General features: G+C 48.4%; 4 protein-coding genes across 6 annotated transcripts; 2 read left to right on the top strand and 2 right to left on the bottom strand.

Moving 5' to 3' along the window:
- Nucleotides 1-939: 939 nt before the first annotated feature.
- Nucleotides 940-11,110, top strand: LOC128723085 (kelch-like protein 17). Its single transcript, XM_053816794.1, has 8 exons — nucleotides 940-965; nucleotides 5,291-5,486; nucleotides 5,969-6,065; nucleotides 6,158-6,279; nucleotides 6,854-6,968; nucleotides 8,183-8,289; nucleotides 9,824-10,812; nucleotides 10,900-11,110. The coding sequence occupies exons 1-8, from the start codon at nucleotides 940-942 to the stop codon at nucleotides 11,108-11,110; spliced, it is 1,863 nt and encodes a 620-aa protein (XP_053672769.1).
- LOC128723087 (odorant receptor Or1-like) lies at nucleotides 1,364-3,096 on the bottom strand. Its single transcript, XM_053816795.1, has 8 exons — nucleotides 2,872-3,096; nucleotides 2,661-2,809; nucleotides 2,295-2,598; nucleotides 2,063-2,226; nucleotides 1,789-1,993; nucleotides 1,627-1,715; nucleotides 1,488-1,560; nucleotides 1,364-1,420 (listed from the first exon to the last, which is right to left on the bottom strand). The coding sequence occupies exons 1-8, from the start codon at nucleotides 3,094-3,096 to the stop codon at nucleotides 1,364-1,366; spliced, it is 1,266 nt and encodes a 421-aa protein (XP_053672770.1).
- A 1,929-nt stretch (nucleotides 11,111-13,039) lies between the features above and the next one.
- On the bottom strand, nucleotides 13,040-16,442 carry LOC128727202 (prohibitin-2). 2 transcript variants are annotated; one of them, XM_053821081.1, is made up of 5 exons: nucleotides 16,430-16,442; nucleotides 16,115-16,279; nucleotides 15,089-15,747; nucleotides 14,920-15,016; nucleotides 13,040-13,412 (listed from the first exon to the last, which is right to left on the bottom strand). In XM_053821081.1, the coding sequence occupies exons 2-5, from the start codon at nucleotides 16,245-16,247 to the stop codon at nucleotides 13,237-13,239; spliced, it is 1,065 nt and encodes a 354-aa protein (XP_053677056.1). In that variant the 5' UTR covers nucleotides 16,248-16,279; nucleotides 16,430-16,442; the 3' UTR covers nucleotides 13,040-13,236. The 2 variants fall into 2 exon arrangements, with proteins under 2 accessions (XP_053677056.1, XP_053677057.1); XM_053821082.1 differs by lacking the exon at nucleotides 13,040-13,412 and adding an exon at nucleotides 13,625-14,319.
- Nucleotides 16,443-16,964: 522 nt separating this feature from the next.
- On the top strand, nucleotides 16,965-25,829 carry LOC128723204 (protein diaphanous). 2 transcript variants are annotated; one of them, XM_053816922.1, is made up of 3 exons: nucleotides 16,965-17,062; nucleotides 17,129-17,337; nucleotides 22,790-25,829. In XM_053816922.1, exons 1-3 carry the CDS (start codon nucleotides 16,965-16,967, stop codon nucleotides 25,747-25,749), a joined length of 3,267 nt encoding a protein of 1,088 aa, XP_053672897.1. In that variant the 3' UTR covers nucleotides 25,750-25,829. The 2 variants fall into 2 exon arrangements, with proteins under 2 accessions (XP_053672897.1, XP_053672896.1); XM_053816921.1 differs by having other exon boundaries at nucleotides 16,965-17,337.
- The last annotated feature ends 221 nt before the right edge of the window (nucleotides 25,830-26,050 follow it).

Below are 26,050 nucleotides of genomic sequence, written 5' to 3'. Positions count from 1 at the left end.
GGCGAATGGAATGGGTGCTGCATAATTTATCATCCTTATCGCCGTTCCATTTTCACGCAGTCCACTCTCTGGCTATGGTATCTCGGGGCGAAATTTTGGATGAGCTCCCTCGAGCACATGCACCATGTCTCGTGCAATCAGCCAGTATATCATTCAGCGCTTCTAGCGTTTCTACTCCGTCATATAGCGACTCTGTTTTATTATCGGTTTTCAATGTACTTTTTATTCGTTTCTGATTCTCCTCCCCAGAAATAGAAACCATCCTCTAGCGCGACTTCCGAACCCGTTTGACGTCAGCATCTTGAAGTGGAGGCGTCGAAAGGCGCACAGCGAAACCCCGACCACATCGACCTCAACCGGGTTGCAGAAGAAGCGGCACGTTTCGTCCCGGAATCGGCGCGTGTGCGTTGCAAACCGGTAAAAGTGGATCGACCCTGCGCGTCAGCGCCCTCCGCGACGGGTCCACCGACCGCTTCTCTGCACAGCTGCGCCAAGTTGGTCCGATGCTCGAGAGCCACCACCTCGGTCGAGCCGGACACAGTCACCGTAGAGCTAGTAGACCGCGAGCACCTGCAACCGGTTGGCCACCGGCAGACGCCTAAACTTGCCTTAGCTCAGCTCGCTTCGCTTGCCACCGGTCCGCATCAGCAGGTCGTGACCACCGCCGTTACTGACATCGCAGCAGGTGAATCCAGCACTCAGCAACCACCGCAACAGGAGCAACAGCTACAGCAGCAACAGCAACAACAACCCACCACCGGAAGTGACGTCGAAGAGTCCAAGGAACCTGGTCCGGCGCGGCAAAGGAGCACCGAGGTTGACTCACCGGTGCCCTCCACCTCGACGGCAGTTGCAGCGGCACCGCGCCGGATATGCACCTTGAAGGTGAAGATCTTCCTCATCAAGCATCTTTCTAAGCTGGTAGCGTGCAACAAGAAGATGTTTCTGCCCGTCAAGTCGAACACGTAAGTTGGGATCGGCTGACCAGGGCGGGGAGGCTACAGGCTGAATGTCTAGACGGTGTGAAGTGGCCGGGTTTGCGTTTCGATGTAAGGGGCCTCTTGAGTCACGGACCACCGTTCGACAGGGCGGCTATTCACGTCGATTAAGCTTGACCTTCTTGCGGTGTATGATGGTGCTAGGGCCATAAATCGTGCTCGAAAACAATTCAACATCACGAATGTGCTCGAGATTCGAGTGTAATGAGAGCAGCAACATCAACTAAACATCTATTATATTTTCTTTTTCTCACATGATGTTGAGAAATGATACAAGCATAAGAGATTATTTTGTGTAATGATGAACTTTGCAGGAAACTGCTAACAAACAAAACTGTGCATCTGTGTACGCCTTAATGTACAAATTAATCAGATTCCATACTCTGCAGCACTGCAAGATAAGAGTAAGAAAGCTTCATGATCTGAAATCAAAACTCATTCATTAGCGATCAATTGTTGCCGAACGTAGCAGGCGGTTTTCTTAAGTACCTGCAGGAAAGTGTGCAGGTTTAGTGTGACTTTCATGACGTTTCCAACTTTGATGTGAACATCCTTCAATGTCCTGTCAAGAAAATATAGTTATAGTTCAACACAACATTGAGACAAACACCATCTGGCATGAGCTTACATCTGCATGAAGAATATTACTGCCTGGCTGGTGGGCTTATCAAACTTGAAGTAGTTCGAAAACCCGACGAATTCCGTGAACTTATCTGTCTGGAAAGGGGTAAAACAAGCCAACAGAATTTTGTTTTTGGAGACTTTTATCCTCCTCACCGCCTTCTATTACCGTGTAGGAAATTTCGTTCCCGACGTAGCAAAAGACGAAGACCTGAAAAGTCATCACCCATAGGTAAAAGGTGCACCCGATCAGATCGGCCGCTGTCATGTCGTTTCCGGTGAACTGCAGCAACGTCATACAGATGATGATGACGGAGGCGCACACCTGTGCAAAGATGGAACCCTGAAAGATGTCCTGGACTTCGTTGCTTAACCTGCAAGAAAAAATAATCGACAACATCATAAGCAGACGATGGTAGCTGGATGGTAGCTGGGATCTGTACCTGAGGATGTCCTTGTGGAATAGCACACATTCGGTCACCTCGGCGTACAGTTTGCCTTTCTCCCGACGGTGTCGATCGAGTTGCGTTCGCATCGCCATCCATTCATCATCGCACAGAAAAGGACTCGCAGCCAATAGTGACTTTCCTGGTGATTCGTGTCCAATCTGATGTTCAAAAGAGTGGAGTAAAAACGTTGGTACATGCGTTCCGTACGAGTGATCTGAGTATTCACCCTCTTGACCATGCTGCCCAGACGCACAATTTGACCGTTCACGTGCAGCATCAGACCAGAGAACATGGTGTCGGTGGAGAAGTTGTACGTAGCGCTCATGACGATCCCGATCGTCTGGTACAGGAACAGAACCACATAAGCCACCGTCGAACGTCGATAGTCCACCGGGAACCAGGCCGGAACGGGTAACCTACGCTCGATGTCGAAGAACGGTGAGACAACCCACATGATGATTGTTATGATGGCGATGAACATCAACAATATCATCAGCCAAAAAACACCACTCATTGACCAAAGCACGGGTCTAGAAGAGAAACGTGCCTTTTTGGCGTGAAAATCATAACCAATCTTTGTTCACATGCTCACTCGTATTCATCGCGCTGTTTCGGGTGATACAGCGTGCAGTTCAGCTTTCGCAGACAAGCCTGAATGCGGTCAATGTTGTGGTGAAACTTCTCTAGCTTGTAGATCAACGACACCTGCGTCATCAGCACAAACAGTGCGTTTGCGATGTCCTAAAATTGCACCACCGGAACCAATTAGCAAAAGCACTGCCATTTTGCTCACACGTGCTCACATTGATGTCCTTCACATCCTTGAAGTACAACGCCTGGGTCACCGTGTATAGATGCATAAACACGACTCGCAGCGTCCAACCGTACGCGATGTAACGCTTCCGGGTGACCATATCCGAGTGTTCCGGAGGCCAAAGTCCCAAATACTTCAGACAAGTGAGCTGCAATCGGAACGAATCCCGCCGATCGTACGCATCCCACCGAGGACTCAGCTTGTTCAACCACATTCCGTTACGAAAGTCTTACTTGCTATGCTGGCGGTACCATTCTGCTTCCGGTATGCTTGTCGGTCACATTTTATACTCACCTCGAAGGGATACGGTAAATGTATTATTAAAGTTTTCGTTTCATGCTTTCAATTAAATCGCGCCTCGGGTTCGCTTCCAATCCAAGCCGATCCTGGATCACACACCCGGCCAGCACTGAGGAAGTACTCGTTAGGCTAATGGGACGGTACTGTGGTGGTCTATATTTTACTACTAACGAGCAATAAAATTGTTCAAAACTTTGTAAGACCACTTTGCCAGGTCTTGCTCTGCAATTAGAGTTTCAGCGCTAGTTTGTTAGTTTAAAAATAACCGATCAAGGCTGTGATTTAAAGCATACTTTTCTATGGTTTGATTAGAAACTTTGCCATTGGAAAGTTGGAAATTGAGTTTTGGAAAAAGCTCAAGCAAGCTGGATCAAGGCAAACGAAATTCTTTCCATCAGTTCTCCCGAACCATGCTTATTTGCGAAGCTGGCCGTAATTGAATTTGAAACCTTTCGGCGATTTACTTTAATTCCACGCAAAAGCTCAGCATCCGCGTTCGAGGTCCTCGCTGAGTCAGCAAACTTCGCCAACACCCACACCAACGTGAATGCTGATGCTTTTCCATAATTTCACTGAAACGCCCAATCCGCCCGCCGGTGTAAAAGCAAGCGGAAACCCCCAATTTTCCGGCCAACTTTGTTCGTCGTTTGGTGCAGCTCTTATTTTTCGGTTTTTCATGCATTCGCACTCGTCCTTGCGTCACACTCCGCAAGCGGGTTTCGACAGGACGAAAGAGAGTTCACAAGCACCCGGTTATGTTTGGTTCCGCAACGATGGCGAAAGGGAAAAATAAATACACATTCCAACCCTGGGAAGGAAAACACGATGTAAAAAAACCGCACACGTCGCTGGCCCGTACAGCTTGTTTTTTTTTTCTTCAATTCGATCCCTCTCTCTCCTTTACTCTCTGCTCACCGTCGTCAATTCCGCAGGACGTATTGAGTTCGCCGGCACAGGAAATACGCCATCGATTCGAGGCAGGATAGATCCTTGTCGAGAGGCGTATTTTTTTTCTCGCTTTTCCGCCCTTTTTTTCTAGCATCCTTTTCCAACAAACGTAAAAGTATTCCGCAGGGTGGGATCCATTTTACAACTGTCGCAGCCGGTGGCGTCCTCGCGCGCGCTTCATCGGTCCTGCAAATGCCGCTCGAAGGCTCCCGCAAAGCGGAACATGTGCTAATGGAAGCGAAAAACTTGCGGTCCCCGTGAGATAAGGAAATTCCTCCACCCTCCAGCTCGAATCGGGAGACAGAAAACAGACAGATTAAGATAGTCGCGTAAAATATGTATCAGATAAGAAGGAGGACCGACTCCCGGAGCGGCCTTGGAGTGCTTTCCTTGGCACCGCGCGTACAACGTCTGCAAATGCAATTAAATGCAAACCGAAGCGGAATGAAATTAGAACGCTTGGAAACAACCCAAATAAGGGGCAAATGTACGCAAACTCGGCTGCGTTTGTGGGTGTGCTTCATCCGGTTGTGCTGACAGGCGGGACGATTAAGCGATTCCGTGAACGTTTTCTTCTAATTGCAATTTTATATTGGGTGCTGATGTTTGCTTGAGGGCTGCCTTATCTAGATATTGGTGCTTTAAAAGCAGCCATTAATGTTGGTTATTCTAATTTCGATAAGATACAAACGCCTAGTCTCTTTGGTATATACGAAATCGAAGCAATAACGAAGTCCTTTAAAGCATTAGTGATTGGAAAAACAACCTCATAAAGGAATAGGACTATGTTTTAAAGGCATTTCTGTTCTTTTGATTCAATTTTTCAATCGTATTATTAGATTTTTTCCTTCTAAACATTCATCACTCTGAATCTCGCCTCCTTCGTACGCAGGACTGACTATCCAGCTGCGTGAAAAATTCCAAGTCATGAAAGCCTTCGCTTAGCTTTGCAAGGCAGGCCTTGACCATACACCGGTAGTGGAGCCAATTAAGAAGAAGAAGAAACATTCATCACTATAATTCGCTCTCTAAAATGACTGTTTTTTTTTCAATCGGCCCTTCTGCATCTACATCATCCTGCAGCTGCCCAATGGGAGGCATTAATTATTAATTTTCTCTTGTTTTTCCTTCTGTCCATTTTCCCCGTTTTTTTTTTGCAGCTCCCCGGTAGGCAACGACACGGCGAACGGTGGCGAAGATGTCACCACTGTAACATGCAACTCCACGCAGACACCGAGCGATCTCAGCCCACCGAACATGTCGAACGACGACATACTACCGCAGGCCCACCACCAGAACCCTGGCCACTGCATAGCGTCCTTTTCCGCCATCAACCGCATGCGCCAGAATGCACAGGTACGAGGTTTGAGTCCGGCTTCCTGGGTGGGCTTTTTTTTCCTGGGTGGGCCCCGTATCCGAACCAACAGTTCTCAGAGATTCGGCCAACAACCGGGAAACGGTACGAGGGTGGTGAAAATCCACCCACACACGGTGGTACCAACAGGTTCACCAGTCAAATTATGACAATCAAATTTGCACCCGACCTTTCGCACCCTTTCCGGTGTGTTAAATGCACCGCCTTGTCCCACCAACACTTGTGAAACTTAACGATCGTTTGGGGTCGCGTGAACGGAACAGAGCCCACTTGCCCCGCTCTGACTCGGCAGGATTTTCGTGTGGTGCAATTTGATGCGCCCCGGCGTGCGATGCGTTCGACGGTGCATTAGACGGTGCATTTTACATTAGACAACCATGTTCCGTCAGGGTGAAAGGCTAAACACCCCCTACTCAAAAGCTTCCATTTCTCTCTTTTTTTCATTTCCGCGTTCCTTTGGTAGCTTTGCGACGTCACGCTCGAGGTCGGAGGCGAAACGATCAACGCCCACAAAGTCATACTGGCGTCGGTTTCGCCGTACTTCTACGCCATGTTCAACGGTAAGTAACGGGCGCTGCGAGTGAATTCAATTATCGGGAACCGTAAACCATAACCACCTCACCCGGCATACGGGAATATTGCATTTTCGCAGATGATATGCTCGAGCGGAACTGCGACGTGGTCACGCTGCACGATATCGACCCGTCCTCGCTGAAGCAGCTCATCGAGTACGCGTACAGTGGCGAGATCACCATCACCGAGGATAACGTGCAGGTGAGCCGGTTTTTGCCTTTTCTAATCCACTCGAATTCTCTGCTCGTGGGTGGAGGTCATCGAAAGGCTTAAGTGTACTTTGTCATCGATCCGGTGGCCTTTCGGGGGCCTTTCGGTGCCATTGTTTTCGCCCGGTAAGGGTACTAGGGAGTGTTTTGTTAGGTGCAACAATAACGCCTTGGTACTAGAAGGCAATCAAGTAGGCTCTGCTGGAAAATTAATTTTCCTTCCATAAATGGTTCATGCTCGAAATTTAATCAATATGGATTAATCCCTTCCAATGGGGTTTTCGAGCAGAGGTGCGATGCTCATGTAACGCAGTGTTTTTCAGCCTGGTAGTAGCTTATTAGGAGACGATTTCTCAACCAAAGAAACACATCAAGTTAGAACAGGTTTAGAAAATAGTTTCATATATTCAAGTTTATTTCCTTTCAAACAAATAACAGTTGTAAATATCTGAAGAAATATATCTGATTTGTCGTGTAATAAATTCGTTTTTCGTTTACATTTCAACAATAAAAAAAAGGATATTCTGTCGCATTTCGGTCATTACACTTTCCTTCTTTCTTCGCAGGTGCTTCTACCCGCGTCGAGCCTGTTGCAGATCCAATCGGTACGTGAAGCGTGCTGCAAGTTTTTGCTCCGCCAGCTGCATCCCTCGAACTGTCTGGGAATTAGAAGCTTCGCAGGTTAGTACCACTCACGGTGACGTCGCAATCCCACGTTGGATCGCCGAAACCGGACGTCTGCAAAGTCCTGGAACCGGACAACCGCTCAGACGGTTCCGTGTGAACGAGTGTCCGATTGGTTGTGGCCGCGAGGTTCATCGCTGATCCATTCGCCTACAGCCCAGAGCCGTTGACCGTGTGATGGCGCCTAATTGCCGCGACGTTACACCTCTGTCCCTCCGCTGGCATCCGGCTTGTCCGCTCTCCCCGGTAATTGGCTGTCTCGGGGCAGACATTTGGACGACGGCATTACTACTCCCGTAACACGTGTTCCCGGGGGCGATGCACCATGCTGTAACCAGTTGGCGGCAGTTCAACCATCCCCTGAAACCACGTCACTGTGGCTGTGGCGTTTTTTTCCCTCCGTATCGATGCAATCGATCGGCATTTGTGGCTTCCGGGCATTTGTTATGCATCATAATTGGAGTTCATGGCATGGCAGCGGTTGCAGCGACCTGGGACCGGCCGGTTGCAATTGCAATTCGCGTTGATTGCATCTGCACATTGGCGCAATAATCGGGCGCCAGTAGCCGGTGGCTAAATGTGGAGGTTTTCCACCTCATCGATTCCGTTTGAAGTACCATCGGGTATTACTAACGAGTGTATGATGTTTTGACATTTTTTTCATAAGCCATAGGTTTGATTTTGTTGTTTTATGTTTTATTCATAGTATTTCAATTCCGTGTAAAAACTGTTTCTAAAACTACTTTCATCGTAAACCCTTCTTAAACCCCTTCACACTCAAGCAGTTAGGCAATCATCATTAACTTGTGTTTAAATTCGTGACTCACAACGTTCGTTAAAACGCAAACGATCGCTTAAAAATAGATCAGCGAGAGTATTTAAGTGCAGCCCCACGTGAACGTGACATTTTTGCAGAAACATAGCAAAAATAGGGAACGAACGAAACGTATCCCTTTTCGACCACTTCCGTCGGACACTCGGTCAATGCAATTGAAATTCCTTCCACACATGCCACCACCGACAAAGTGGTCAATTGAATGAAAGCACAATTTCATTTCCATAATCGACGGACACGCGGACGCGAACCCCATTCGGCGGATCCACCATGCGTGAATCCTTTTACACAAACACACAAACACACACACCGGCGCGTGTATTTTGCTCATTTTCATTGGACTCTTTCCGGTTTTTCCACCCACTCCCACCTACAGATGCCCACTCGTGCAAGGAGCTGCACTCCCGATCCCACCGCTACGCCCTGCAGAACTTCCAGCAAGTCGTCGGCACCGAGGAGTTTTTATTGCTAGGATTTAATGAGGTAAATAAACATTCACTTATCCCGGGTGAAAACCCGTCCCCTTCGGTGTTTGTGTGTGTGTGTGCGGGGCAAACGTATACATGTATTACATAACACGCAGCTTTTTGGGGGGAACGAAACAAGTCATCCCGAAACGATTACGGTTGTCGCCGTCGTCGATGCGAATCGCTGAGCATTAAATAATGCCCTTAAACCTGGAAAAAGCAACCCGACCCGAGGGAAAAGCGGGTCATCTTGAAGTGAGCGTGTGTTTGGGGGACGATGGTGGTCCTTTTCGTCCCGTGCCATAACGCTGTCGAGGTCCTTTCCATGAGTCCATCCGTGAGCCAAACGGGAGGCGTGTTTGATGCGTAGGAACCGATCAGGAAAATAGGTTTACGAGTTTTATGAGCCCTGTGTCGTTGGCTTCCACCCGGCGGTGACGATGGTGAGGGAAAACTTCCCGGAAAACTGTCGCGTGAGCGTACTCGGGGGCAATTATGTCAGCGTCGCGTTCGAGCGCTTCAACAACAACCGCCGCATAGAGGCCGCACATAAACTAACCTGCTAACGAATGCGTGCGGGGCCACGGCATGGTTCAAACGTGCCAGCAAAACAGAAACAACTTTGCACGTTCGTTCCACGAATCGAGGCACACCGGTTCGCCGGAAATGCCGGCCTCCAGCAGCACCTGGCCGGCAGGTATTTTCACCAATCGTTGGCATCCTTCCATGAAGTGGTCGAAGTGCGAATACCAACAAACCCATCAACCGGCAGGACGATTGGGTTTTCGTATAAGGGGGGATGGAAATGAATTAATCTCCGCCGCGATTGCCGATGGCCAGCCGATAGGTTGAGGATTGACGGAGCAATACAAAAAGGATGTTGCATAAACGTCTCTGCTCGATGTGCTGGCCCAGAGGAATTCACCATGGTTATTGCATTTGAATCCTGAATGAAGCATTAATCGTTGGAATTGGATTTCACAGCTGTCAGCGCCTGCGAAAGTTATCTTTCCCATAAGACCCATAAATAAGCTGATCGTCTTTCTCAACAACGCCAAAATTTGAATTAAATCGTGCCGTAAAGTAAGAGGACTGGGAGAACACGATAAAATTTGATGGCGAGAAGAAATGGAATCATGCATATAATAAATAAGAATTTCATGAAATCATTCTCTCCTGTATATGGTTTTTGACGCATCTTCTTAGAACAGTTGTATGGCAATTTCGAGAAAATATACGGAAAAACTGCTACTTTGGACTGAGTACAATGAAACTAGTGATTACTTTTGGTCATTAACCATATGGAATGAAATGGAAGTGTAATCCGCTTAACGATGAAGAAAAACGCCGATCCTTGAGGGGCTTTGGAGAGGCTAATAAGCTTAAAATATGTAGTGGAACATTAGACGTGCAAGTGATTAATGCGTGAAAATGTACCCTCACAGGAACGAACGATCGTTCACATTTTCCCCGCCCTTACTTCGTATGAATTATACGAGAGTTGCAAACTTTAACACACTTACTGTCCATCATCCGTTGATTTCCTTTAGGTGCAGGATTTGATTTCCAACAGCCAGCTGAATATCTGCTCCGAAGAGAAGGTGTTTGTGGCCGTGCTGAACTGGATCAAGCACGATCTGAGCGAACGCAAGAAGCACATATCGGAGTTGATGTCGCACGTCCGGTTGCCGCTGGTTAGCCGCGAGTTCCTGATGAACTGCGTCGAAACGGAAGCGCTCGTCCGTGAGGAATCCCACTGCAAGGAGCTGCTGCTCGAAGCGATGAAGTATCACCTGCTGCCAGAACAACGCAGCTCACTGGTAAGCCAACGGACACTCGAACGTCGTCCTGAAGGCATGCGATCGTACATCTTCGCCGTCGGTGGAGGTAGCCTTTTTGCGATCCACAACGAGTGCGAGTGCTACAACCCGAAGACGAACGCGTGGATGACGATCTCGCCGATGATATCGCGTCGATCACGTGCCGGTGTCACCTCTCTCCGGAAACTGCTGTACGTCGTCGGTGGATATGACGGGGAGAACGATCTGGCCACGGCCGAATGTTACAACCCGTTGACGAACGAGTGGACCAACATTACCCCGATGGGCACGAAACGCTCCTGTCTTGGCACGTGCGCCTTCGATGGGTTATTGTACGTGTGCGGAGGATATGACGGAGCGTCGTGTTTGAGCAGTGTCGAGCGGTATGATCCGTTGACCGGAGTGTGGACATCCTGCCCGGCGATGAGCACTCGACGCCGGTACTGCCGAGTGGCCGTACTGGACAACTGCATCTACTCGCTGGGAGGTTTCGATTCGAGCAACTATCAATCGTCGGTTGAGCGGTTTGATCCACGGGTCGGCAGTTGGTCCTCCGTACCGAGCATGACCTCCAGGAGGAGCAGTTGTGGTGTGGCCGCTCTCGATGGGTATCTCTACTGCATCGGTGGTAGCGATGGCACAATGTGCATGCAAACCGGTGAACGATTTAACCTACGGACAAACGCCTGGGAAGCGATCAGTGCGATGCATTCGAGAAGGTAAAAATAAGGCATTTTTGATTTTTTTTCTCCGTATATCCTTGCTCTCTGAAACTGACCATGCGCCTCCATCACTTCATATTTCAGGTCAACCCACGAAGTCGTGGAAGCGAATGGATTCCTGTACGCTCTTGGCGGTAACGATGGCTCGTCTTCACTGAATTCCGTCGAGCGGTACGAACCGAAGGTGAACAAATGGACCATCGTCACGTCAATGTTGACACGACGCAGCTCGATCGGTGCCTCAGTGCTGGAGTGCTTCAATCTCGAGCGTGGCCTCCTGCAAACCAGCATTTGACCACATACTGTCACCTCAGCCGCTTCCATCGCGATGACCACCTCGGTTACAGTCAACGGTACAGCGGACACCTCGAGCGGTGGTACACCGCCGGCTCAATAAGCGAAGCGATCGGAAGTCCCATAAAGCGGATCACCATCGGCAGCATCCACCGTATCTCGTTATCAACAGTTTTTGGCCACTACGGCGTACATTACCCATCGTTCCCATCGTTTAGCAGCAGCAGCAGCAGCAACATCACGGACAGTAGCAAAAATATCCTGCAACATGCAAAAAACACAAAAAAAGAGCCAGTCATTATCTAGATAACAAATTTAAACAGCTAGCTAGCCAAAAAAGAAGATGACAGATTGAACGTCGGTGACTTCCGGGTCTTGGTGCGTGTTCTGCCCACCACGAGCCATGTTTAGGGGGATCGATTCGACACCGTCGTCGTCCTGTCCCGTTGTGGTTCTGTGGGTTATGTTGAACTCGATGGAGGAACCGATCGCTTACTTGTAAGATGCGCATTTAGCTATATATATATAGATGCCGGTTAGATTAGCTTATCCACATTGGCAGACTAGAATCGGTTTCGCCCGTCTCCGTTATCAAATCGGTCTCCGAACAGGAGTTTAAGTAGAGTTTAATGAAAAACGCGGATTGAATTAGCGTGTGTAACGTGTGCAAGCGTAACTTGGTGTAACGTTTTGAGTTCTTACGGTGCAGTATTGGACCTGTTATCCTTATTCGATATTCGTTCCACTTAGTTTACCATTTGTACGTAATCTCGCTGGCTGGAGTTACCGTTTAGGAAGGATGTATATTCATTTTTTTTTCTGGCCCACAGCCATTGATTTCGGTCTCCACAGTCTGTACCTTTCTTTGTTATGTATTTTTAAGGATGTCCATGTATGAATGTTGTTTAGAATGGTTTCCATGTCGATGTGTGCCTCAGATGAGCCCTATTTCCGTTATCCTCGCAATTATGACGCCCATTTTTTACATCCTTTTCAAACTCAAGCTATATTCACGTCCTATTTCTACAAACCCTTTATCTTTTTTTTTCTTTCGCCATATGCGGTCCTTGCTACCAACTGGCTGCTTTCTTCAACTGAAAAAAACACTGTGATAAACCCTACGATTAAGAATGCAATCAGCTGCATCCCTCCGGGGTGGTCCGCACCATGCCGAAGGATCAGTAATGCGCATGGTGCGGGCTATCGAAACGACGTATATCTACGTTGTTTGTACCTTTCTGGCTATCTTTCAAGTGTCTCTGCGCTCTCTTTGTCCTTAACCGATCACGAAACAAATCCGTTAGACATTTATATTCCAACCAGTACGCACTTTTTGAGATTTCCAGTTTTTTATTGTTATTTTTTTGTTTTTCGTAAAATATATTCGGTGTAGTTTTTTTTTGCGATAGATTGCCGTATAGTGATACAGCTAGTTAATACAACCCAAAACGACAATGAGGTCCAATTATTCAACGCTCGAACAAATATTTGGAAAAAGAAATAATCCCACGTGTCATTGTAAACCTAGAAAGCTTCTGCCTGCAACTGCATACAAGTAGTCTAATGTGAACGTAATTCCGATAGCTTACAACAGTAGCGACTTTCATACAGAACTAACTACATGACTATACAAGGAAAACCTTCAGGAAACGAGCCGTGCAAGATGTGCTCAGGATAGAACACTGCCATTTTCAAACCCTCTCAGAAGAAGTAGTTATAGAACGTGAAGCGTGCGCCTGGTGCCGCATTCAACACTCTCAAAGCGTGAACTGGACTAATCGTATCAGCTGTTGTTCGGTGGAAGACCACATCAGGGACATAAATCGCACCCGAATTGAAGAAAATAACGACACTTCCAGTGTTTTTACCATCCTTTATTACAAGCAGTATCCCGGGTTAGGGGTCTTTCCGGTTACTGACCATATTGCTTCTTGTTCTTCATATTTGAATTCACAATCGTCACAATTAGAGTGTGCTAAGGAAGAATAGCTATGATCAAAAATACAAACATAACATCATTAAAAACAAAACAAATCATACAAATTATGAGCCGTACAACGAAACAACTAACGCTCGTACAAATGCATGTTCGATTGTGAAAGAAATCCTTGTGCTCTGGGTATCCTGTTACAGTTGATTGCCTTTCAACCGTTCGACCGTTTCTTCGGCAATGATTTTTATCAAGCTCTCGTCGTGCTGCGCTTCCTCAGCTCGTTTGGAAAGGGCAGGTTTGGGTTTCACTTGCGCTGCTCCAATCGGTGTCGGTGTTGATGGGGAAAACCATCCACTACCCTGTTGTATATCTGCAGGATCGTTTTCACAGGAGACCGCGCGGGAACGTAATGAAAGAAAACAAAAATAAAGCAAAATAAAAGTGTAAAAATGAAGCAAACGATTTTCAATCAAAAGGCCATTTCCTCCAATCCAGCGAGGCATTCCATGATCGATCCAGCCGGTTCGTTCGCTAAGCAAGCCGATGGAATTCTTTCAGAAATGCACACAACGAACGCACCGATTCCTATACACTACCACCGTGAGGGCGAATGGATCTCCCTATGCGCGATCCTCGCTACTTTATTGGCTCACAAAATGCATCTTAATGACTAAGCTAAACAAAAATGCAAACTGCGTGCGAAACGCTACTTTTGATCGTAAACCATTTCGAAGACCCCCGTGTAAAGTTGATTTTCTTCATTCACTCGGTTCGGTTTACCATTGTGTACCGACGAATCCCGAATCGAACTGGCCACATTACGAGTTTCCTCCCACAATTCCATGACGCGATTTCACTTTGGAATAGTATCGACCAGCGTTTGACGCAATATCGCACCAGAGGGATGGAAACCGAGAACAAAACGACAGTGACACAGTGGCAGTGAGAAAGAAACTCGCCGGAAACTCAAACTCGTCGCCAGTACTCGCCGCCGTGTTGCAATCAAGATCCCAACGAAATCGCCGCACATAATCCATCTAGCGATTTGTTTAACCGGCCGGGGCCCGATCACCGAACGTCGCTGGAGGAGGAGGAAGAGCCGACTCGCATATTTTCCTGATTCGATTCGCCACTTTGCAATGTTTTGTTTGTTTCACTTTAGCAATGGCATTAACGTTCTTAATGATTTACTACTATTGTTCTGTCTGGGGGGGTATATGTTCTTAACAGTTTTAGGCAAAAGGTTCTTAATGCACTTGGCGAACGTGCTTATTTTCCTGAAGAAACGAAACAGATAAAAAGCAAACGATTAGTTGATATAGTTTACCTTTCCATTGGCGACACTTCAATTTCAAATCTGTGCAACACAAAATCGCGAATGTATTGCTGTTCCATGCCACACTCTGCCCAGGAGACCACACCCAGGCGGTTTAGTATGAGTAAAATCCATTAATTCATGCATATTTTATTACGACTCTATTCCTACATCGGGGCTTACATATGGAATGCCTAGATTCAAGCTACCGTAGACGAAATCCCATACTTGGGCGCATTAGCTAGAGTATTTTACTGTTTTCTTTATGCTGTGTAACCAACTGAAGAAAACAACCTAATATCGACTAAATCTTCGTATCACAAGCTCAATATAGCTCAAAGCAAATAAGTGCTTCACAAGGATAAGCACATTTTACATTCGTATTTTAAGTTTTTTTGTTACTTGCATTAAAAAGGACCTTCCTGTGCGTATGGAAAACCTAATCCAGATGGTGGGGCATGAAATTCTACGCCAAACGTTAAACTTTCGTTAGCGATGGTGTTAGTAGCGCTCGGTTGATCAGCCTCCGTAACCGGAGGGTTTAGTAATTCTCATTTCTTACTTGAAACTTTCTTCGACATATCGTCGAAGGTATCGTCCTGGATGTTCAGCATCAGACTGTTGGCGGAGAGGTAGACTCGGTTCTGGGAGTTAGCGATCTGTGAAAAAAAACCCCAGCATTATAAAATGAATCGCTAGAAAGGCTGAAAACTACATCTCCATCTACATACCGTCCTGGCGATGTTTTGTGCAGCACGAATCTTTCGTAGCTTCAGGTAACCGGGATTTTCGGCCACAGCGAGACCCAACATTTTTGCAGCTTCCGCTTCACCCTCAGCCTGAACGATCTTCTGCTGTCGTTCCTGTTTCGCACGTTCCACCAGGAAAGCGGCCTGTTGAGCTTCCTGCTGCGCCACCTGTTTGCTTTCGACTGCCGCCGTGTACTCCCGCCCGAAGCTCAGTTCTGTTAGCGACACATCGTCAAGAATGATGTTGAAATCGGCCGCCCGTTCAACGAGCTCCCGGCGAATGAGCAGTGACACCTGCTGTCGCTGGGTAATAAGCTGTGAGGCGTTGAATTTTGCCACCACGCTTTTCAGCACTTCGTTACAAATCGAGGGAAGAACCTTTTCGTCGTAATCCTGACCTAGCTGACGGTACATGACGGGAAGCTTACGAGCATCAGGACGGGACAGTACCCGCAGCGAAATGTTAACCATTTGCAGATCTTTCGAGCCGGTAGGTGATGAAATTTTACGTGGTCGAGAGCGAATATCGTAGATGATTGGATACTGGAACCAGGGCATACGGAAGTGCAATCCTTCTGCGAATACATCGTCTCCGACTCCACCGATACGGTTGAATATGATTGCACGGTGACCACCCTCAACTGTGGGTTCGAAAGGAAAGAAAAACATACAACATGAATACAATCATCATAAACATACACGCCACCTTACACATGATGCCGCAATAGCTGAGCATCGAATGTTATGTAATGCCACCAACGCTACGTGACAACAGGATTTTTGAAGGTTCTTTGAGGAGTTAAATTATGTTTACCATTTCCAGCCTTTCAATTGACTATTCATCATGCATTGAGTAAAAAATCGGTCAAAAAATAGGAAAAAAATCCACAAAATTTTACTTTGCACAGCGAACCGGTGCACCGTGTTCACAAATAGAGGTTAGGTTGCATCACTTTTGTACACATGCTGTGTTGCTAGAATATTTCACAATATTCTCCTGCTACTTACCCGTGTACATTGAGTTTTTAACGCCATAGGCCACGGCCCCGACGGCAGCGAGCACCTTTAGACCCGTCGTTAGTCCAGGAGGACCTCCTTTGCCGAATTTTCCGGCCAAATCATTCAGCTTACTCTGCGCCATCGTGTATTGATATTTTATCTACAAAAGAATAACTGAGCAAAATGCCGTATTTTAGGAAACTAAACTTCGTAGAAACTGTTGTGGTAGAAGAGCTATTTTAGAACGCGTTATTAAAACTGTAAAAACACGGGAAAACGGACCGAATTATCCCGATCAATTTTTATCACTAGGAAAATACATACCTTTCGGCTGAAGATTTCCCTAAAACAAATTTGTCAGTTTGACAGCTTAACTGAACGAGGTAGCTATATCCAAGGTGAAGATCATCAGGACATCCTAGAATATTGAAAATGTTTCGCAAAAATTAGCTTTTTTACAATGCACATTAATGCTAAAAATAAGTAGGATATCATTTGCACTTACTCTCTGCAAAATACGTTATATGCATGTTTTACTTAATTTACATTCACTTTGGCATAAACCCTCCGACAAACGTCAAGCAATCGTCACTGGCTGCACCTTGCACGAGGCTCAGCGGGACAGCGAAATATCAACGGTCGCAACTGGCGAGGCATGTTGCTGGAATGTCAAACCGAAAATTGAAATGATGTCAGACGAAGAGCGTCGCAACTCTTTCGTTCGAGACCTAATTTATACCCTCTCATTTGTAACGCGTTGTTGTTTGTGTTTAGTGTAGGCTAGAATCGCTACATAAAATCAAATTGTAACCGTTGGTGGTGTTTGCCGTCCGTGCCGCGGATCGCGAGTGCGTGAAAAATGTCGAAACACGACCGAGTGAAATCGGGTGGCTTTTTGGATACGTTGCTCGGCCGACCACACAAGAAGGTCGGTCGGCACGGAGGGAGTGGCAGCGTGTACGGGAATGGCACGAGTGGTTCCAGCAGCGGAGGCGTTGGTGGGCACGGGAGCGGTTACGGCAGCTTCAACGGTGGCCGTCCGCTTTCCGGACCCGAGGCCGATCTGGTGTCGATGATCGAGCAAAGCGACACGCACCGTCTCAGCGAGCCCGAAGTCAACAAGCTGTTCCTCGAAATCCTCGAGGACATGAACATTCCCAAGGAGAAGCGCGATCCGCTGTTAAGCAAACCGCTCGAGGAGAAACGCAAGATGATCGACATGCACATGAAAGGTACGTTAAATGTCGCGCACCTTGTCGAAAGAGTCCACAAGGAGAGAGGCACGCAATGGTGGGACAGGAGCGCATACCAACACAAACCCAGCCACAGCCGACTCCAAGCGCCTTGGACAAGTCAACAAAGACGTGCACCGTTGTCGCGGGTCAACCTTCGGTCGTGAGAGCGAGACAACACGTCAGAACCGCGTACATTCCATGGCAGAGTTGGGTGTTTGTTTACCATCTTTGGCTAATGGAAAGGATACGTCAGAGCCTACTATCGCCCGGTCGGGCTTCGGTAGCCTCGAAAATTTCAAAAAAACCAACATCGCCTCCTTGACTCCGTGAGATTCGTACCAATATTCAGTGAACAAAATGGCCAAAGGGCCTTGAAGTGCATTACGCGCGCTCGCAATCGTCGTGACCCACAAAAACACATCCTCAATGTGTGTCCGTTGGTGGCGCGAGGGTGTGAGGTGAAGCGTGAAATCAACCGCGGTGGTACAACAAGCGCTGGTTTAAGCCGTACCCGATAGTAAGCGCAGTGTCGTAGGTGACCTTACAATTCCACCCCACAACTCTCGATTGTGAAAGAAAACAAAACGACGCGAAGAAATCAGCACGAAAAACCTCGCCAAAATGCATCGTTTCGGTGGAGTCTGGTTGGGGGTGTTGGTTTTGGTTGGGATTGAAGCCCAGCTGTCTCGCTCTTCCGGCCTTCGTTGTTGTGTCCGATCGGAATGGATAAACGTGTACGAGATGCAGTGCCAAGGATGTGTCTTTTCCTTCGCGAAGACACCGAAGATGTATTTTTAGAGCGACTTAATTTATCATTTGAAATTGTCTCCATCGTGCAAACCGACAGAGATACTTGGTGCGCTCTTGGAATATTCCAAAAATATCATTTCTGCAACACGCTACGAACGACAGTTTTGTTGGCATCTGCAACGGTAACATCCTCGTTATTCTGATGTCTGCGACGACACAAAAAAGTCCGATACCAGTACGTACTTATCCGTGTCACAGTGTCCTGCTTTCCGTCGCTTGTACACGAATCGTGCTTATCAGAAGTGTGCAACGTCAGCAGAATCATGCACACACTTTTGCCCACGTCATCTTCGTGGTATTCCAAGCCGTTGCGTTCAAATGTTGTGCTTAGCCTTTTTTCTGGTGGGGCCAATCTAACGAGATCCAGCAGATGCAAACAGGGCAATTAGACGCGAAAACATTTCATTTTACAACCGTATACAAAGCGCTAACTCAAATCGCCAATCCCGTGCGCGGGTGATAAGCCGGCAACACAAGCAAACACCAACATAGAATGCTTCCAGCTCTGTGGGCACCCGTATGAGCTCACAATTAAAATTGTCTTATCTGAACGCTTGTTATCGCACTGTATTCCACCCCGAATGCCATCGCCCATCAGTGTTGATACTAGTTTGCATTGTCTACGCTAGCATCGCGTGCAAACGGTACCGCGAAAAAAAACAACGCGAAGGAGTTCAATTAATCGCAAAAACATCAACAAGAACCGCACGCCGCAGAACCGTTGCCATAGTTACGAACGATCGATTTTCGGTGAACGCAACAGGTGTCATACGCCACGCAGCGCGAGAGCGATCGTCGTAGCGTGGGAGAAGGAGGAGAAGGAGAAGAGACGAAGTCTAGGCAGGGGGGAACACAACAATAAGTGTTTACTTTTAGATCGCGTTTAACGCGCGTTTTTTTTTTTTGAGTGCGTTTTGAAACAAAAACCGCCATGAGCTGTTGCGCTCGAATGCTCGTCTGCTCCACGTGGTTGTTTCAAACGCGATCCGCGCAGGTTGGTGGAGTTCGTAAAAAAACGAATGCACCTTCTTGTTGATTTATTGCCCCAGAAGAGTGGCAGCAAACAAAAAAAAGGAGCACAATCAATGCTTATGAGGTAACGCCGGCTGTGGCGAAAAACCCGACCAGAATGCACTAGCTGGTGAAGGAATCAAAAAACGGACACTCTTTCCAGAATGCGTGGTAAATTATCTTCGTCTTATCAAGGGGGTAAATGCGTTAAATCCTATCCAACAGATTTAGGGAAGTCCGCACCCCTTTTTATCGTTCGCTCTTTCTCTTTCTCTCGCTTGGCCATTTGGTCGACCTTGCTATTGTGGCTCAACCCGTTCAGACCATGATGATCCGTGACGGCATAAAAAGCGAACGCTCTCATGGCATTAAAACTCCCGTATCTTTACGGGAGTTCCGTGGGTCCGATTCTAGAGCCATGCCACAACGTTCCATCTCCATAATAGGCCCTCCGGTGTCTCTGAACCGTTTCCCGGCTCCACCAGAGTGTCCCGCAGACCATGCCCGCAGAGATAGTAGGCCACCGCGCATTTTACAGACGACTTCGAGCTCAAGCGGCTTGAAATTAGTTCCTGAGTGTCCGCTACGTCGTCGAGAAAGGCACCAATCGATAATTACCGCTGAGTTTCCTGTCACTCGCGGTCACAAAACACACAGGGTGTCCCCGGTTCGATAAGGTTCGAACAGGGTGACCGAACAGGGGTGAGAAGATGAGACACCAGTCCAAACCACACACTCACACACGGTTTGCTACGGTATCGGGCTGACTCATGGCCACGTTCCTTATAAGCGCACACATCGCGTCGCGCCTTTTCGGACCTGGCGTATTCTTGCCTTTCTTTTTTGCTTTGCGAAACTGGCTAAAAAAAAAACAGAAAGAAACTGCCTTGCTAAAGCCTCGTCATCACTGTTCCGCTTGCGCACCTCTTTGGCCTCGGCACACGGGTCAGGATGATCGAATCTTGTGCGTATTCCGATCCCTCCAAGGTATATTAGTGGGGGGGTTGGATGTCATCTTTGTTTGACCAGAGAGGGTGGGCCATAATTTAATGGGAAATGACAACCGGCATTGGTCGGCACAGGGCGGGAGATTTCTCCTTTGGCGCATCGAGACGAGCACCGGAAGGTTGGCTAGTTTGCAAAGTGATCAGCAATTTTATTGAAGAATTTACGGTAACCGCTTAATGTGATAAATGAACGCTCCGACAAGCAGGCAATCTGGGCTTGTTAGTGGATGAGAAACAAAGCCAGAAAGGAAGCTTAAGAAACGATATATGCGTGGTTAAATGGTGAATTCTTGGGGCGAATTTTCCCCTCGTCGGTTGAACTGTTTTGCAAAACGAACGCACAATCGTTTTTGCGAGAACGAACGTTGAGATAAGATCCTAACGTGCGGGGTTTACAAAACCTGCCGGATAAGGCCTCTAAGAAACCTGTTAGAGTTGTTACGGGGAAGAAATGTGACTCTTAACATTCTGCTTTTGTTGATCGTTGAGTCAATGAGAAACCTGTCTTCATTTCTGAAGCCGTCAAGTCCGCTTTTAGGGCGATGACGCGTTGGATATATTCTAACTCTCTAACACACACACACACATTACAACCTGCAGTTTGTCTGAGGACAAATCATTTTCTACATATGAGGTAATCGAAACTAGGAAGACTTATCATCCAGCACTTAGATGATCTTCTTTCAACTTAAAAGCGAGGTGCATTTTTCTCCCTTGCCAAAGAACCAATTTAAACCCCATGATACTACTAAAAACGATTCGACTTTAAATTGATTGCGAATTAGGCGTTTCGTTTCGCGTTCAAGGTTAATTAGTTGTAAAGCTAATAAATAAACATCGCGCGCGCTCCTGTACGAACTCCGCCTGTATAACGTGCTCCAAAGACACGAAAGATGATCGCCAACCGTGTGGTTCTGGCCGTGCCTGCATCCCTTCTTCCCCTCTCTCTTCCCCCTCCCCCCTTCCTCTCCGATGCGTGCCGTGGTCGCGTTTATCTAAGTGTGCCACGTGCTCTCCATCGCATCATTCTCGCAGCCCGCCACATGCCTCACATTACGTCAAGCCCTTTCGTACCAACGGAACGACATCCACGGCAGCTCGCATCGCAAACAAACGTCTTGCCTTCGATGTTCCTGGCTCCTCACCATCTCCTCGACGTGCTCGCAACCTTCGTACCTTCGATGCCACCCCCAACACTGCCTGCATGCCTGCCGCCGTCCTATCTATTACTATTTCTGCACGTCCCGCGCCAGCACTCGTCTGTATCGAAGGGTTCGCTTCGTTTCTTTCATTATTATCATCGTTTATGGAAACCCTGGCAATCCCCAGCATCAGCTGTTCATTGTTGCGATACCTACCACTCTACTTCGCGGCCTGTGGGGCTTCTGCACGGTTTAATCAAAACCCCGTCAGCGCCAGCGTCTAGTCGTTCCAGCTGGAAAACTATGGCTTCGTGTTAGGGATACTTTCCATCATTCCAGCTCAGGAGTGCCGCCGTTTCGCTCGAGCTACAAGTTCAAGGTCGAGTTCGTCTTCCGCCTGTCAAAGTCGAACGAAAGAGGACCCACTTCTGGAATGCTCTCACCGTCATTATCATTTTTCTCTCGGTTTGCATTACATCATCATGAACAAGCCGTAGCGCGAGCTCGTCCCTATAATCCTGTTTTCACTGACGTTTTCCCGCCTTATGATCCTTCACGTGTGCTTTGTCCAATGTGCTGACGTCGTCGTTTGCATGCGAGTGTCTGTGTTTTTGAGCGATTCTCCTTCATCGGGGGTAGAAGTGTTCGATGGCGTCTTACAACCTCGGTGATGTTGTTGAAATGCATCTTTTACCCCATGACGATGACACCATCGTGCTATAATTAACGCTCCACTAATGGTTTCTCAAAATATCCGTCTGTTTATTCAATTGCCATTGAGCGGAAGCGTAAGATCATCGGTTTTCTTGCTTTCGGAACCGGGTACCGTACGATCGCTCTGGGGGTTTTCATGCTTCCCAAATATGAACTAGGAGAAACAACCTCCCTTTCGGTCTCTGGTACACGGTTCTTGCAATTGATCTTGGTTCGGAAGTCAAGGGAAAATTATGCTTGAACCAGAGCTGCCCAAAAATAGGAGCTTCTTCGCGAGATCGCCGTTCTTGATCGACTGCTTGGGGGGGTTTTCAACAAACAAACCGATCTCCACCCCAACGTATGTGGGTCAAAGATTAATGTAGTGCGGAAATGAAATGTAATCGCTTTTTTTGCGGTGAAAGAACCGTCCGTGAAGTTCTTTTTTTTCACAGTGTCGTGATACAAACACGGCCTCCGTGCTGGTTTGCGTAAACATTTGTGCGGTGTGTTCATGCTGTTATTTGGTTCTTAAATCAGTGCGATAGTAAATTTTTGCTTTATCGTGCATACGAAAATAGAGCTTCCAAAATTTACTTCATATTTTATTTTCCATATGCAGATGGATTGCCGAATTCCGTGCACATCTTTTGCTATTGATTTTGGAGGGATTTTCGTTTCATGCAACAAGCAGATAATGAATACTTTGTGTTGTTTTATTTTTCGAAAAATCACTCCCATCTGTTCTAACGTTACATTTCCCTTTTTCTTTCTCTCGCCGTACAGGTAAATCCTCTTCGGAACGGGCCAACTCACGGTTTGAAAAACCCTCCGATTATGTGCAGTACCTGCACGAGGGTGACTATTTGAACCGATCGTCCAAGATGCTAGCTTGTCTGGAAAGTCTCCGGGTGGCACTGACCAGTAATCCCATCAGCTGGATCAAGGACTTCGGTGAGGATGGTGTCAACGAAATCGTCACATTGCTGCGGTACTGCAAATCCGTGCCTCGGCGTCTTCCGAAGATCGAGTACGAGTGCCTGAGGTGCCTGAAAGCGATCATGAACAACTCCTGGGGATTGAATGTGATCCTGTCACCGGATCAACATGCGGCTGTCCTGCTGTTGGCGCAATGCATAGACGCCAGCAATCCGCAGGTGATGTGTGAAGCACTTAAACAACTGTCGGTGTTGTGTTTGATCAAGGAACGCAATGGCTACGAGAAGGTTCTGCGAGCGATCACAAATGTAACCTCAATGATGCGACCCGGTACGGAGCGATTCCGGCCGATTGTGGACGGGTTGTTCGCGGAGAAGGACCGCAACCTCGAGTTGACGTGCGGCACGTTGATCTTCATCAACTGCGTGATCAACACGCCGCAGGAACTCAACTTCCGGTTGCACCTGCGAAGTGAGATGATGCGCGCCGGGTTGTACGACAAGCTCGACCAGCTGTCGGAGATGTCGGAGAAGAGCGGGTACGAGCATCTGGCGAATCACTTTAAAATCTTCAACTGCTACCGGGAAGATGACTTCGAGGAGTTCAGCAACCGGTTCGACAACGTGCGGCTCGAGCTCGACGACATGAACGATTGCTTTGATTTGCTGAAGAATCTGGTTGCGGACACGAGCTGTGAACCGTACTTCCTGTCGATCCTGCAGCACCTGCTGTTCATCCGGGATGATCACCTGCATCGGCCGGCGTACTTTAAGCTGATCGAGGAGTGCGTTTCGCAGATTGTGCTGCACAAGAGCGGGTACGATCCGAATTTTGAGAGTCGCGATTTTCACATCGACACCAGCACGCTGCTGGACGATATGGCGGAGAAGACGAAGCAGATGGAGAGCAAGAAGTCGGAGGACTTTGAGAAGCGGATGACCGAGCTGCAGACTGCTCGGCAGGAAGCGGAAGCTCGGGCGGCCGCCCTCGAGGACCGTCTGAAGGAGATCGAAGCGTCCGGTGTCGTGTCGCCAAAGGGCAAAAGTAAACTACCTCAAATTAACATTCCACCGCCACCACCTGGACTTATGTCCGGAGGTGGTATCCCACCTCCACCGCCCTGCCCGGGTGCCATTCCGGTCATGGTGACCGGAGGTCCACCACCGCCACCTCCACCACCCTTCCCGGGTGGAGCGCCACCACCACCTCCGATGCCTGGAATGGGACCTCCGCCTCCACCGCCGATGATGATGATGGGAGGCATTCCTCGGCCACCCGGAATGCCACCACCGTTCCCGAACGCTGTCGCAAAACCTCTGCCATATGGTTTGAAACCGAAGAAGAAGTGGGACACGGATGGTCCGATGAAGCGCGCTAACTGGAACGCGTTGGACGCGAAAAACCTTTCGGAGAACTCGTTCTGGGTGCAAGTGCAAGAGGAGAAGCTTGCGGATAACGATATGTTTGCGCGGCTTGCGCTTAAATTCTCCTCCCGGCCCGTTAAACCCATCGACAAGGACGCACAAGATCGGCCACAATCGTCCAAGAAGAACTACGACCTGCGTGTGCTGGATGCGAAGGCTGCGCAGAACCTGTCCATCCTGTTGGGCGGTTCGCTGAAGCACTTGTCTCATGAACAGATCCGCACCTGCCTGTTGCGATGTGACACGTCCGTGTTGAGTCCGAGCGTGCTGCATCAGCTCATCCAGTATCTACCACCTCCCGACCAGTTGAAACGGCTGCAAGAGATTCGTGCGCGCGGTGAGGACCTAGCAGGAGCGGAACGGTTTGCGGCCACGATCGGTGACATAAAGCGGCTAGGAGCGCGGTTGCAGAGCCTCAGCTTCAAGATCGATCTACCCGATATGATGCAAGACTGCAAGCCGGATATCGTAGCCGGTACGGCGGCCTGCGAGGAGGTGAAGACGAGCAAGAAGTTCGCCAAGGTGCTCGAGCTGATACTGCTGCTCGGGAACTACATGAACTCGGGCTCGAAGAAGGACCCCGCATTTGGATTCGAGATGAGCTTCCTGCCCAAACTGTCCAACACGAAGGACTACGAGAACAAGCAAACGTTGTTGCACTACCTTGCAGAGGTGATCGAGACGAAGTTCCCGGAGGTGCTTAACTTCTACGAGGACCTGTCGCAAGTGGACAAAGCGTCTCGGGTCAGTCTCGACACCATCCAGAAGACAATGCGCCAGATGACCAACTCACTGAAGAACCTCGAGTCGGACCTGAACAACAACAAGGTGCCCCAGAGCGAGGACGATCGCTTCCTTGAGGTGATGGGCCAGTTCGCGGTCGAGTGCCGAGCGCAGGTGGAACTGCTGGGACGGATGCTGACGCAGATGGAGTCCCTGTTCACCAGCCTGTCCGAGTACTATTGCTTTGATCCGGCCAAGTACACGATGGAGGAGTTCTTCACCGACATCAAGACGTTTAAGGATGCGTTTGTGCAGGCGCACGCCGACAACGTGCGGTTGCGCGAGGAAGAGGAAAAGAAACTCCGCGCACAGGAGGCGAAGGAGCGCGCCCAGCGTGAACTGCACGAGCGGCAGCAGCGCAAGGTGGAGCTGGTCAACATTGATGCCGTGCAAACGCAGGAAGGTGTGATGGACAGTCTGCTCGAGGCGCTGCAGACAGGCTCGGCGTTTGGTAACCGTGAACAGCGTAGACGTCGAGGACCTCGACCGGCCGGTGCTGAACGGCGCGCACAGCTCAACCGGAGCCGATCGCGAACGGGCATCACGGCCAATGCGTTCTCCAGCCGGGAAATGCTGTCGGAACTGCTCGGACCGGCGTAGTGTCGTTTTGTACCTCACATCTGTGATGGGGACTTATCACTTTTAGTGTCGCTCGATTAAGACTAAGTCACAGGCAGGCAGGCAGGCGCCCATCATGCCTAGGAGAGCCAGGATCACATTGGATCGAGGTCGCAATCGATGGAAAATCAGTATTTCTTTTTGTTTCACCGGTCGATATGAGGCGCGATCATGCGTTGAGGACGAATTTTTGGACCTCACTTATTACAATATGAAGCTGTATGCGGCTTCTGGAAGCTTTATGTTTTGTCTGTTGAGCTAAGCGGCAATATATATATACAAT

The sequence above is a fragment of the Anopheles nili genome, chromosome 3 (assembly GCF_943737925.1).
Source record: "Anopheles nili chromosome 3, idAnoNiliSN_F5_01, whole genome shotgun sequence".
NCBI classification, from domain to species: domain Eukaryota; kingdom Metazoa; phylum Arthropoda; class Insecta; order Diptera; family Culicidae; genus Anopheles; species Anopheles nili.
This window is presented reverse-complemented; position numbering and strand designations above follow the sequence as displayed.